The sequence below is a fragment of the Lithobates pipiens genome, unplaced genomic scaffold (assembly GCF_037356315.1).
Source record: "Lithobates pipiens isolate NorthernLeopardFrog02 unplaced genomic scaffold, aLitPip1_a1.2 Scaffold_10, whole genome shotgun sequence".
Taxonomy (NCBI): Eukaryota; Metazoa; Chordata; class Amphibia; order Anura; family Ranidae; genus Lithobates; species Lithobates pipiens.
In genome coordinates, this window is record NW_027507686.1 from 166,533,766 (window position 1) to 166,547,284 (window position 13,519).

Sequence of the window (13,519 nt, forward strand, 5' to 3'; positions counted from 1 at the left end):
TACAATTTCTCCAACACAAAAAAAAAAAAAAATCTTGCTTCTTTGCAAATAAAGCAAAAGTTTTCTGGGGCTAATCTCTACACAAACTGAGAAGTAAATACACAAACAGAAGATTCCAGGGGCTTAATGTACACAGCTTTCTTCAGAAGTTTGCAGAGACCTTTGGATAAAATTTTTGGCATCACCAGTGCTTTCCTAGGTTTACTACACAGAGCCTTTCACCTTTGAAAATAATTTTGTCCTAACACCACACGCTGTTAGGCATTTATTGCTGCTCTTTTTACAAATTTAGGACCGATCAAGTGATTATAGCAGATGGACTCTCCCCACTGCTCTGACCTCCAACACTGCCCATTTCCATCGGTCCGTTCTCAATAGGCATTTTGGGGTTCAATACCCGGTTCTCTAAGGTGATTGTTAAAGATAAGTTATCCCAAAAACACATACCTTGACCTAACGGGGGAAGGAGGCAGGGTGGGAGGTTAAAGCAGTGAGCACCAGACAAGGTTTACCCCTGGTGGCATGCATGGTGTATGAATGAATGCAATTAGCCATAACACAACCATGTGCAACAGCAAGGGAGAAAAACCTTAGGAAGGACTTCACTCAGGTATCCAATCATGTGCCTTAGACACCAAGTGTGTCTTATCAAAGGGAAATATAGCCAAAGTTTTTATAAAAAATAAGTGCACTCCTGTGACCCACAATCAGCTGACAGCGGGCTAAAGTCCAGACTCTGCAGGGATCCTGACAACGTCAAGATCCGCCCAAACGCCTGATCAGCATCTGGCTCAGTCTCCCAAGAGTGCCTCAGAGAATGAGCCAACCACTCCCACCTACCAAATGCACAGCCTAGAACTCCAGTAAATGTTGGAGGGGCAGGGCAGAGAGCCAGTGACGGACAGTTACCGCTCCTTCAGTTCTTAGTTGGAGTCAACGAGGGACATAGGATCAATGCACTGCATGTGCATTTTTTTCCAACCCCACACTTCTGTTTTAATATTAAAGCAGTTGTATACCCACACAAAAAAAAAAAAAAAAAAGAAGAAAAACCCTGCAAGGCAAAGGCATAATGAGCTAGTATGCACAGCATACGAGCTCCTTATGAAATACTTACCTTAGAACGAGGTCCCCGTATCGCAGCCTGGTCCACACCGAGGGAACTGACATTTTGCCCTCTGCATTTCTTCTGGGGTTTGCGTCTATCGCTGTGACTGGCCAGAGCTGTGATGATGTCACTCTGCGGGAGTCTTCTTCCTGGCAAGGTCCAGCAGCATCTCCCGGACCTTCAGCTGAGCATTCACAGTGCATGTGCCACCGATGTCAGCGGCTGCATGCAAAGTGAATATCTCCTAAACCGTACAGGTTTAGGAGATATTCCCTTTACCTACAGGTAAGCCTTAAATAAGGCTTACCTGTAGGTTAAAAAAAATAAAAAATAAAAAATAAAAATAAAAAGGGTATACAATCACTTTAAGATTTTTTTGCACAATTGTGCTTTGTAATGTGCTTCTCTTCCTTAATATTTTCCCGAGTTAAATTTTATTTTTAAGGAAGAGAGTCTTCATTTTTTTTTTTTTCCACTGCAATACAGGAAAAAAAATTGTACTTTATGTTACATGATTTCCAATAACAAATAACTGTTGCATTGTGAATCAGTCTAATCATATTCCAGTTTGCCTGCCCATCAGTGAATGTGGAATATCAGTCTACATGGAAAGCAGATTATGTTTCTAGCCAGGGGGGACAAATCTTACCAGACTTACGTGAGCAGGCTCTTGCCTTATATTTACATTTTTATCAGGGGAGTGCTTAGTTTATTAGACTTTAGCATCGAGCAATTTTTGGAGCATCTGAGGATTTCCACTGTACAGCTGTAACATTTTCATCATCTTTTCAGCATAAAATAGTAGTTTAAAAAGAAGTTTTGAGCAGATGGGCATTTCAGTATCTTCCCAATACCCTAAGGCAGGGGCATCAAACTCAATTTAAATCACAGGGCGAATCAGCAGTATGGCTGCCTGCAAAGGGCCAGTTGTCTCTGAGGTGCGCTACGTACAGAGCGCAGGGCTCAGGAGTGCATTATGCACAGAGTGCAGAATTCAGGATTAGGCTACATAGAGTACAGAAATACAGAGTGCAGGGTTCGGGGGGTGCGCTACCTAAATAGTGCAGGGCTCTGCTATGTACAGAGTGTAGGGCTCAGGAGTGCTTACGGAGTGCAGCGTCAGGGGTCTGGTGTGTACAGAGTGCAGTGTTTAGGGGTGCGCTATGCACAGTGTGCAGCCTTAACTACCCCAAAGCTTCCTTGCATCTCTCTCCTACCAGGCCCAGCTATAGTACCTATGTGTATGTGGCTCTGCCTTACCCTTGTAAATACAGAAGGGAGTGGAAGCGAAGGGTGAGTCAAAGTTGGCAGAACAACAAGAGTTCTGCCACATTCTGGCTGCGAGGGCCACATGACATAGGCCTGGCAGGGCAGATTCAGCCAATGGGTTTTATGTTTGACATATGTGCCCTAAGGGATCTGGCTGAGTGTCTCAGCCTAGTTTAATAAAAGGCATACCCCGGCTTTCCCTTAGATCCTTTATTTACTTTATTTCAGACTGAAATGTGTGTCCACTTGTGACTTGCTAGCATTAATGTTTTTTTAAAATCAACATTGGTTCCACTGTTTAGTTGGCTTTTCTCATGCAGAATTGCTTAAGGTAAATAAGTAGTATAAACATTATTTCATTAGCCTAGTGTCCTTTGGAGAACTGCACAACATCTTGCCGTTATAGTTTTGCAGTTAAAATATGAATTCAATTGTGTTTTAAATAAATCTGAGCACACATTTAAAAAAAAAAAAAAATACATTAATGCAGATTCAGAGGCATGAAAAAGACCTTCAGGTCCTCATGCTTCTGCTTAACTTACATCTGTCATGTCTGTACTAGATTTCTACATTCTATAACTTTTTCAAAAATGATCTTACCTATGTACATAGTTCAGTTTATGTATGGAGTCTATGGCTAACACCATTTCCGCCAAGTAAAAACGAGACATGTCTTCTGGTAGACGGTCCTCAAACTTGCTAAGCAGAGTTAACAGATCTCCTCCAACGTAGTAATCCATCACTAGGTACTTAAAAAAATAAAAAAAAATGCATTACATTTTAGAACATCAGAGCACAAATGGATATTCCACTGTTGAGTGTAAGGATTACATATACAGCATGAAGGAAGCAGAGTTCAACACATTACAAATAAAATTAAAAGGAATCTGTAGTGTATTTACAACAATCACATTCCAAGTTATTTAGGCATCGACTGCCAGAAAGCACTTTTAAATGTTAATTTCACACTTCAGTAATGGCTAGAAAGACCCTGTCACCAGATCATTAAAAAAATAAAACACACACTTCTCAAACATTGAGCAGTTGGAGTCATGGAGGCCAGTGTCACCCAGTTGGTTACATGTAAACAGCCATGTGACCCATCAGTAGCATTTTAAGACCAACAGCTGGATGGAGTCTGGGGTAGCAGCAACTGAATACATGAAAACTTTAGGCTGGTAAGGGTGGCAGGTGGTATATAAATAAAAAGGTGAAAAATTTCTCAGACTTTACGTAAAGTCTTAACCAGTTAAGGACCGCCGCCTGTACATATACGTCGGCACAATGGCACGGACAGGCACATGCACGTACCTGTACTTGCCTGCTTTTCAGCGGGTGGGGGGGGGGGTTCGATCAGACCCGCTTTCCGCTGGCGGCGGCAGTCCGTTTTGCTTCAGGAGCGATACGTTCCTGAGGGGGCGGCCATTGATTTCTGGCCACGCCCTCGCGATCGCTCCTGGCGAATGAGAAGCTTCCCCTGCCTGTGAACTGTAAACACAGGCAGGAGGAAGTGATGTCACTCTCCTCGTGGAGGTCTTTTTGACCAGAACGGCGAGGAGAAAAGACATCATAGTAAATGTGCAAACACTAAACTGACACGTAGGCACACAAATCACCCCCAGTCACAGTGTCATCGCAGTGGTCATTTATTTACTGAACACTGCATTTAGTGTCATTTGTGATTGTAAAAAGTGTCAGGGCAGTTAGCTTTAGGCCCCTTTAGGTCCAGGGTAGACCCCTACCCTCCCAATAAAAGGTATAACACCCTGATTGCCCCTAGAGTTAACCCTTTCACCAGTGATCACCATATAAGTGTCACTGGCGACGCTGGTTAGCCAGTTAGTTATTTAGGTTCCCCGTCAGGTTTTTATATAGTGTCAGGTACCCCCATATATTACCTAATAAAGGTTTTAACCCCCTGATTGCCCCTAGTTAACCCTTTCACCAGTGATCACTGTATAAGTGTTACGGGTGATAGTATCAGGGCACCTGCCATTTATTACCCAATAAAGGTTTAACCCCCTAATCGCCCGGCGGGTGATATCAATTAGGTTTTAGGGTCAGATAGGGTCTGCGTCGCCCCAGGCAGCGTCCGGTTAGTGCAAAGTATACATCTCCCTTTGTGGTATAGTATCTGAACAGATGAATATCTGATCAGATCTATACTAGCGTCCCCAGCAGTTTAGGGTTCCAAAAAATGCATTGTTAGCGGGATCAGCCCAGATACCTGCAAGCACCTGCGTTTTGCCCCTCCGCCCAGCCAAGTGCAGTATCGATCGATCACTGTCACTTACAAAACACAACGAAGGTGAGGTCCCTGCTAAGGTCAGGCGTACCCGATCCCGATCTTCTGATGTTGAGGTGCAAGAATCGCAGGTATGGAGAAGAGAGCCAGTACTAGTGCCGCTATTCCTTCTGATGAACTGGCAAGCACCAGAGGCCTAGTACACCCTGGACGTACATCCAGCACTGCGGTAACACCTGGTGGCATGGCGAGTCTCATAAGTGCAGTTCAAGCTGGCAAGGTGGCAAGCACAAGTAGTGTTCCGCTGCCAGCAAGAAGACAAAGGCAGGCCCGTCATTCCCATAGTGTCCTTTCTGCAGAATTTGCCAATCCTGATTGGGTGCCCACCACTTCTGCAGAACCCATTCTTCCCGAATTCTTTGGCCAACCTGGTATTTAGGTGAAAACAGCTGATTTGACACCACTTTATTTTTATTTGCTGTTTTTCATGGAAGATCTCTATAGATCTATTGTGGACCAAACTAATTCATATGCTGGTCAACACATAGCTGCTAATCCCCAGTTGCCTTCCCCTTGCCAGAGATTGGAAACCAATTACGACAATTTAAGACCTTTCTGGGCCTTTCCCTCAACATGGGCATACATAAATTCATGACGTTGTGGACGTATTGGTCCATGCACCCAATTGACTATATGCCCGTGTTCTCTGCCTCCATGTCCAGGAAACGATACAAGCAGATCTTGCGGTTCTTGCACTTCAACGACAATGAACTTTGTCATCCTCGTGGAGACCCTGAATAAGATCGGCTCTACAAAATTCGGCCCCTTAAACCACTTCAACCAATGTTTTGCAGCTTTGTTTATTCCCAATCAAGTTGTCTGCATTGATGAGTCCCCGATTAAATTTTCTGGCCGCTTGTCTTTCAAACAGTACCTTCCGAGCGTGCCACTGTTTAGTCATTTGTTTGATCAGATTGGAGCATGTGGCACCGTGCGACCTAATCGCCGGGACTTTCCCCAGCAGCTTGTAGATTCTTGTCTTAGGCTGGGGGAGAGAGCCTGCTTGCAGTGTAATAACTTGCTCGCTATGAAGTGGAGGGATAAGAATGTTTTCGTTCTTACCTCCCCTCATGCACGGATTTATTTATCTTGACAGCAACAGAATTTGCATATATCTAGTTCAGGCACAGGTTGCGTTAAAAAAATGTGTTATTTTTTAACTTTTTTGGTATTTGCTTTGCAGGTATGGTATGGTCTTGCTGTTATACTGTAATGTTACTTTGTTTTAATGTTAACCACAATTGGTTTAGCAGGTACGCCATTCAGTTGCAGGGTGGATTTATCTATCTTCACAGCGTTTGCTCCCACGATACATAAAGCCGTGACTCCAACGCTGTAGGAGGCGATTTCACCACCACAATTAAAAAAAAAAGAGCATATATGTCGAAGCATGGGGGCAGCAGGGGTGGAGGAGCGATTTGCTCCTAATGCAGCGTACATGCGGTCGAAATTCCGACGGAGGCTTGCCCGTGGAAAAGTCTGCCCTTGTGTACGTGGCAAAACTTTTGTAGGAGGATGCCCCCATACTTTGGCATATATAAATGGTGCATGTATGCACATCATTAGAAGTGGGTGGATGTAAGGAGGTAGTCTGTCTTTTTTTCGTTCTGCCAACAGGCTGCATGAAAAAAAAAAAAATAGATTACAATACATGTCCAATAAGGACCAGCAATGTACTGGTATGTTGCTGGACTCTGAATGGTTATACTAGAATGATGCCTGTGGGTTTAGGTATCATTTTCAGCCAGTGATCAGCTTTCATGTAAAAGCAATCCTAGAGGCTAATTAGCCTCTAGACCAGGGGTCTCAAACTGGAGGCCCTCCAGCTGTTGCGAAACTACAAGTCCCATCATGCTTCTGCCTGTTGGAATCATGCTTGTAACTGTCAGCCTTGCAATGTCTCATGGGACTTGTAGTTTTGCAACAGCTGGAGGGCCACCAGTTTGAGACCCCTGTTCTAGACTGCTTTTACAAGCAGTGGGAGGGAATGTCTCCCCTCCCGGATATAAACAGCGCCATTGGGAAATTGGGAAAGCATTTTACCGAACGGTGTGGTCAGATGCTTTGAGAGCAGAGGAAACATGTAGGGTCTAATAGACCCCATTTTTTTTTTTTTTTTAATGAGTACCTGCCACTACCTATTGCTATCATAGGGGATATTTACATTCCCTAAGATAAAAAAAAAAAAAAAAAAAAATGAAAGAAACTATTTAACCACTGGGCACTTAAACCCCATTAATAACCAGACCAATTTTCAGCTTTTGGTGCTCTCACATTTTGAATGACAATTACTCAGTCATGCAACACTGTACCTATTTGAAATTTTGATCTTTTTTCACACAAAAAGATTTCTTTTGGTGGTATTTAATCACCGCTGGGGTTTTTTTTCTGCGATATAAAGGGAAAAAAAGACCGAAAATTCTGTAAAAAAATATGCATTTTTCTTCGTTTGTTAATGAAGAAAAATTACCAATTTGCTAAATTTTATATTTTGGCCAAAATTTATACCACTACATATCTTTGGTAAAAATAACCCAAATCTGTGTATATTTTGTCTTTGTGAAAGTTATAAAGTCCACAAGCTATGGTGCCAATCTCTGAAAATTGATCACACCTGAAATACTGACAGCCTATCTCATTTGAGACCCTAACATGCCAGGAAAGTACAAATACCCCCAAATGACTCATTTTTGGAAAGTAGACATTCCAAGGTATTTAGTAAGATGCATGGTGAGTTTTTTGAAGTTGTAATTTTTTCCCCAAATTCTTTGCAAAATCAAGATTTTCTTTTTTTTTATTCACAAAATTGTTATAATTAGCAGGTTATTTCTCACACACAGCATAGCACAAATTACACCCCAAAACACATTCTACTACTCCTGAGTATGGCGATACCACATGTGTGAGACTTTTACACTGCATGGCCACATACAGAGGCCCAACATGCGCCATCAAGCATTCTTGGAGCATAAATTACACATTTAATTTATTGACTTCCTCTTACAATTTTGAAGGGCCTGGAGTATCAGGACAATGGAAACGCCTCAAAAATGCCACCATTTTGGAAAGAAAACAACCCAAAGTATATCTATGAGGCATATCGAGTCTTTTGAACATGTCATTTTGTTTCTACAAGTTTTTGGAAAATGTGTAAAGAAAATGAAAACATTTTATTTTTACACAATGTTGTCCATTTACACAATATTTCTAACACATAACATGTACATGGCAAACATTACACCCAAAAATAGTTCTCCTACTCCTGAGTACGGTGATACCACATGTGTGAGACTTTTAAACAGCGTGGTCACATACAGAGGATTAACATGCAGGGAGCACCGTCTGGTGTTCTAGGGACACAAGTTTCAAATTTTATTATTTATTACACTTTTGTGAGGCACTGTAGTGCCATGGATGTGGCATGGATGAGCATGAATGGGGATGGCTGGGTACAGCCAAGTATGGCCGGGTACAATTGGGTATGGCTGAGTATGGCTAATTATGGATGGATGGGTATGCAGAGTATGCATGGATGGATCGATGGATCTGTCACTGAGCAACGCTGTGGGCACTACACATGCAGCCCACAGCGCTAGTGTCACCGATCTCTCCCCTCTCCACTCACACTGGACGGAGAGGGGAGGGAGGAACCGGAAATCACACCAGTTTGTTTACATATGTTCGCTCCATCATTTGACAGAGCGATCACGTGGTAAATGGACGCGATCAACGACTGTTCACCGTGATCAGTGATGCGCCGGGGAAGTTCTTGTGTGTGCGCAGGAGCGAAATTCTGGAAGGACATCATAGTATGCCCTCCCAGAGTTAAACCGCCCTGTAGCCATCATTCGGCTATGGGCTGGTTATTAAGTGGTTAAAAAATAAAAAAGCAAAATAAAAAATAAATAAAATAAGCGCGCCCCTGTCCCCCCTGCTCTTGTGCAAAGGGGCAAACGCAAGCGTTGGTCTGGTATCATATGTAAACAGGAATTGCACCATGCATGTGAGGCATCACCGCGAAGATCAGATCGAGGGCAGTAATTTTAGCAGTAGACCTCTGTAAATCTAATGTGGGAACCTGTAAAGACTTTTAAAAATGTATGTAGTTTGTCGCCACTGAGCGTTGTATGCCATTTTAAAGCATGTCGTGTTTGGTATCCATGTACTCGGCCTAAGAATCTTTTTTATTTCATCAAAAATTTGGCCAATATAGTGTATTTTAGTCAATTAAAATTAAAAGTGTATTTTTTTTTCCAAAAAACTGTTTGAAAAATCGTCGCGCAAATACTGTGTGGAAAAAAAAAAAATGCAACACCCACCATTTTAATCTGTAGGGGCTTTGCTTTAAAAAAAAAAAATATATATATATATATATATATAAATATATATAAATATATATATAAATATATATATATATATAAATATATATATATATATAAATATATATATAAATATATATATATATATAAATATATATATATATATATATATAAATATATATATATATATAATATATATATATATATATATATATATATATATATATATATATATAATGTTTGAGGGTTCAACGTAATTTTCTTGCAAAAAAAATGTAAACAAAAAGTGTCAGAAAGGGCTGTGTCTTCAAGTGGTTAGAAGAGTGGGTGATGTGCGACATAAGCTTCTAAATGTTGTGCATAAAATGCCAGGACAGTTCACAAGCCCCCCAAATGACCCCATTTTGGAAAGTAGACACCCCAAGCTATTTGCTGAGAGGCATGTCGAGTCCATGGAATATTTTATATTTTGACACAAGTCGCAGGAAAAAATAAATAAAAAGTCATAAAAACAAACGAGCGGGCCGGCTCTCGACTACCACCCGTTAGTTCCGGAACTGGAGTAGAACGTGGTGACGTCAGCACGCCGTTCCCCCAAAGAAGTGGTCACGGGATCCCGGCGTGCTGATGTCACTGCGTTCTACGCCAGTCCCAAAACTAAACGGGCGGTAGTCTAGAGCCGGCCCGCTCGTACATTTTTATGGCTTTTCTTGTATCCGGATAATGCGAGTTTACATGTATGCACTATATAAATAAATTATAAAGGTTTTTATGCTATGAGAGCATCTCTTTCTATATGGATTTGCTTATCGCGGTGTAACATCTCGTTGCTGGGGAGAGATTTCCTGTCTGCCATCCGAAGTGCCCATCCTGAGGATTAATCTAGGCGCTTTCTGGTCCCATATAACAGGGACCTCGGGCTCAGGTAAGCGGCCAGAGTTAATATTGGTGGTGGCATCTTCTGCACTTTTTCAAAGGGTGTTTTGTTTGATCCTACACTGGATTCCTGCTGATCCCTTTGCATGAAAATTTTTGGGACATTTATATGGACTAATATTTTCTATTTCGCTTATATTAAGTGTCAAAATCAAATTACTAAGTTTCATGTATGAATTCGTATTTATTTATATGGTAATTTTATTAATTTAACAATTTCCACTTATCAATTTTTATTTATGAACTTCCACTTATGAATTTGCATTTATTTATTTATTGTAATTTTATCTAATTATTGTTTGCACTTTAATTATGATTGGGTCACTATCAAATTAATTTTTTGATCACAGTTTCACACTTAAATCTTTCTTAGCGCAGCTCTTTATATTTGTTAAAGGTAATGAGCAGTGAAAACAAAAATTTGCACCCTTAGAAATCCTGAAGGCGGTGACTTTGTTTGTCATTCAATCATTGGGGCAAAAAAAAAAAAACATTCAATGGGCTCAACATGCCTCTCAGCAAATAGCTTGGGGTGTATACTTTCCCAAATTGGGTCATTTGGGGGAGTTTTGTGCCATCTTGGCATTTTATGGCCTTCAAAACTGATCGGTAGTGAGGAGTGAAATCTTGAAGGCGGTGCTTGGTTTTCGGAGTCCCGTACGCAGCTAGGCTCCCAAAAAGTCCCACACATGTGGTATCCCCGTACTCAGGAGACTCAGAAGAATGTATTTTGGGGTGTGCTTTCACATATGCCCATAGCATGTGTGAGCAATATATAATTTAGTGACAACTTTGTGCAAAAAAAATAAATAAAAAGTTTGTAATATTCCCGCAACTTGTGGCAAAATATAAAATATTCAATGGACTAAACATGCCTCTCAGTAAATAGCTTGGGGTGTCTTTTCAAAATGGGGTCATTTGGGGGGGTTTGTGCTATTTTAGCATTTTATGGCCTTCGAAACGGACAGGTAGTGAGGAGTGAAATCAAAGAAGGCGGTGATTGGTTTTTGGGGTGCAATTCCACATATATAACCATGGCATGTGTGAGCAATATATAAATTTAGTAACTTTTTTTTTGTCAATCACAAAAAAAAAAAATATTCAATGGGCTGAACATGCCTCTCAGCAATTTCCTTGGGGTGTCTACTTTCCAAAATGGGGTCATTTTGGGGGGGGGGGGGGGGTTGTACTGCCCTGCCATTTTAGCACCTCAAGAAATGATAGGCAGTCATAAATTAAAAGCTGTGTAAATTCCAGAAAATGTACTCTAGTTTGTAGATGCTACAACTTTTGCGCATATCAATAAATATATGCTTGACTTTTTTTTTTTTTTTTTTTTTTTTTTTACTGAAGACATGTGGCTGAATACATTTTGGCCTAAATGTATGACTAAAATTGAGTTTATTAGATTTTTCTTATAACAAAAAGTAGAAAATATATATTTTTTTCAAAATTTACGGTCTTTTTCCCGTTTATATTGCAAAAAAAAAAAAAAAAAAAAAAAAAACATCGCAGACACAATCAAACACCATCAAAAGAAAGCTCTATTTGTGGGAAGAAAAGGACGCAAATTTTGTTTGGGTACAACATTGCATGACCACGCAATTACCAGTTAAAGCAGTGCGAAATTGTATAAATACCTCTGGTCCTTAGGCTGACAATTGGTCCGGGGCTTAAGTGGTTAATTTACTACATGTTCTCTCAGCTAATGACAAGCAAATCCTGGAATACAGTTTGAGTAACACTACTTCTCAACGCAGCACTCAAAGATAAATATGCATTGCTGCCTTTAGGGGGCAATGCAGGTGAAAGGCTCCAGTTTACTTTGCTTGTGAACTCCATCCTGTACCTCCTACATTTGGGTGATTATTGGGATGCAGTAGATGAAAGTTTCTGTACTCTCAGGCCCCAATTGACAGGTAAGAGGGTACATTTGTATAACAAATTAGTTTGTCTTAAGAAAAAAATAAAATTAAACAGTGAGTTATTAAACTAAAATTAAACTCTGAAGGATATACAGATACGTATAAAAGTACAAAAGAACACATAGAACTATGCAGGAATTCAAATAGTACAACAATAGCTCACATTCACAGAAAGAGGAATAATGAGCACATTATGCAATATAACATTAAGGTGTGGTACCATCACAAAGCAGTAAAATATGCCCAATGGGAGTTAGTGGAAATGTTTGGTCAGCAGCGAGGCGGAAAGAAAAAAATAAATATGAGGGAAAAAAAAAAAAAAAAAAGGGAAAAAAATTGGAGGGCGGGGGGGGGGGCGGTTGGGGAAGAGAGGCTGGCATTCTGCCAGAGAATCCACAATACAGAGTTAAAATGGAAACAGTCAAGTAAGGCATGGATTAGACAGAAACACCTTGCGCATCAACCCAACAGCTCCAGATCTTATCAAATATTTCTGGACAGTTCCTACAAGCGTAGGTGAGCTTGTACAAGGGGAGGGCAGTGTAAGAATTTCTCTATGTGCGTAGCAGGCACCACCCCTTCCACAAGGCCCGGTAGCCAGTGACTTGATCCAATGGAAAAGAGATCACTCAAAATATTAACTGTATCCACCACTCCATTTCAATATTGTTGCTTAACCGGGCATGACCAAAAGACTTGGAAGTGTCCACCTATGTGCCACAACAAAGGCAAATGTCTGAGGTCTCAGGGTAAATAAGAGACAGATGTTGGGCTGTATAGTAAACACAATGGAGAAATTTCAGATGAAGAAACCGATCTCTAGAGCAAAGCAAAGTTTTTAAGAATTGATGCATGCAGTCCTCCCAGTCATCATTCGTCAGGGTCGGCAGCGGTTTAGAGATGTGTTCAGCAGTAGCAGCTAGTGCACTGTGGGTGCACGGGTGCCGCCCCCCCATCCATGTGCACAGCCCCTTTTCAGACGCATGGATTCCTATAGCAGGGGCAGGAGGGGGTAGTGCTTTTTGAAGCACCTGATTAGAGTCAGAGGCTCCAAACGGCTTCACAATAGGGTGGGCTCGGGGCGCAAAGAGTGCGCCCTGATTCCACCCAATTGTGTGATGATAGCCAATTAATTTGCACTGTTTTCACACTAACCTTCCTCTCCGCCAATCAGGAGGCAGGGCATCATAACTGTTTCCTGATTGGCCAAATCTGAGGAAGAGGAGCGGGTGACACGCACTGGAGCGGAGTGTCAGGGGGGTCTGCCAGAGCCGCAAGCCCGGCATGTGGGGGGGGGGTTTGGGGGATTACAAGTGGCTGCATCTGGCAGGTACAGTGAGGCTGCATTTGATGGGGAGGGTTCAGTATTTTTCAGTTTGGTTTGCGGCCCCCCAAATATTTTGAGCACCAGCCACCATTGAATGAATGAATGAATGAATGAAATACTTGTATAGCGCACAATGCGAACTGAATCGCCTCTAGGCACTGTGGCGAGCTTTGATCATCTGCTAAAAGAGGAAGGTCTTGAGTTTTTTCCTAAAAGCCAGGTGATTTTCTTCCAGGCAGATGTTGATTGGTCTTCAGGAAGACATCTTTTCTAAAGGGGCTCAAAGGTCAGTACAAGGTTACAAGGGAATGCTGTAGAGGTAAAAACATG

At 41.4% G+C, this 13,519-nt stretch overlaps 1 protein-coding gene across 2 annotated transcripts in view; it reads right to left on the reverse strand.

Moving 5' to 3' along the window:
* The window catches only part of CDC42BPG (CDC42 binding protein kinase gamma), a 304,707-nt gene that overhangs the window by 130,093 nt on the left and 161,095 nt on the right, over positions 1-13,519 (reverse strand). For both annotated transcript variants that reach the window (XM_077459264.1, XM_077459254.1), the window contains exon 5: positions 2,978-3,126. In XM_077459264.1, the coding sequence (XP_077315390.1) occupies positions 2,978-3,126 (149 nt within the window). The remainder of the gene's footprint in view (positions 1-2,977; positions 3,127-13,519) is intronic.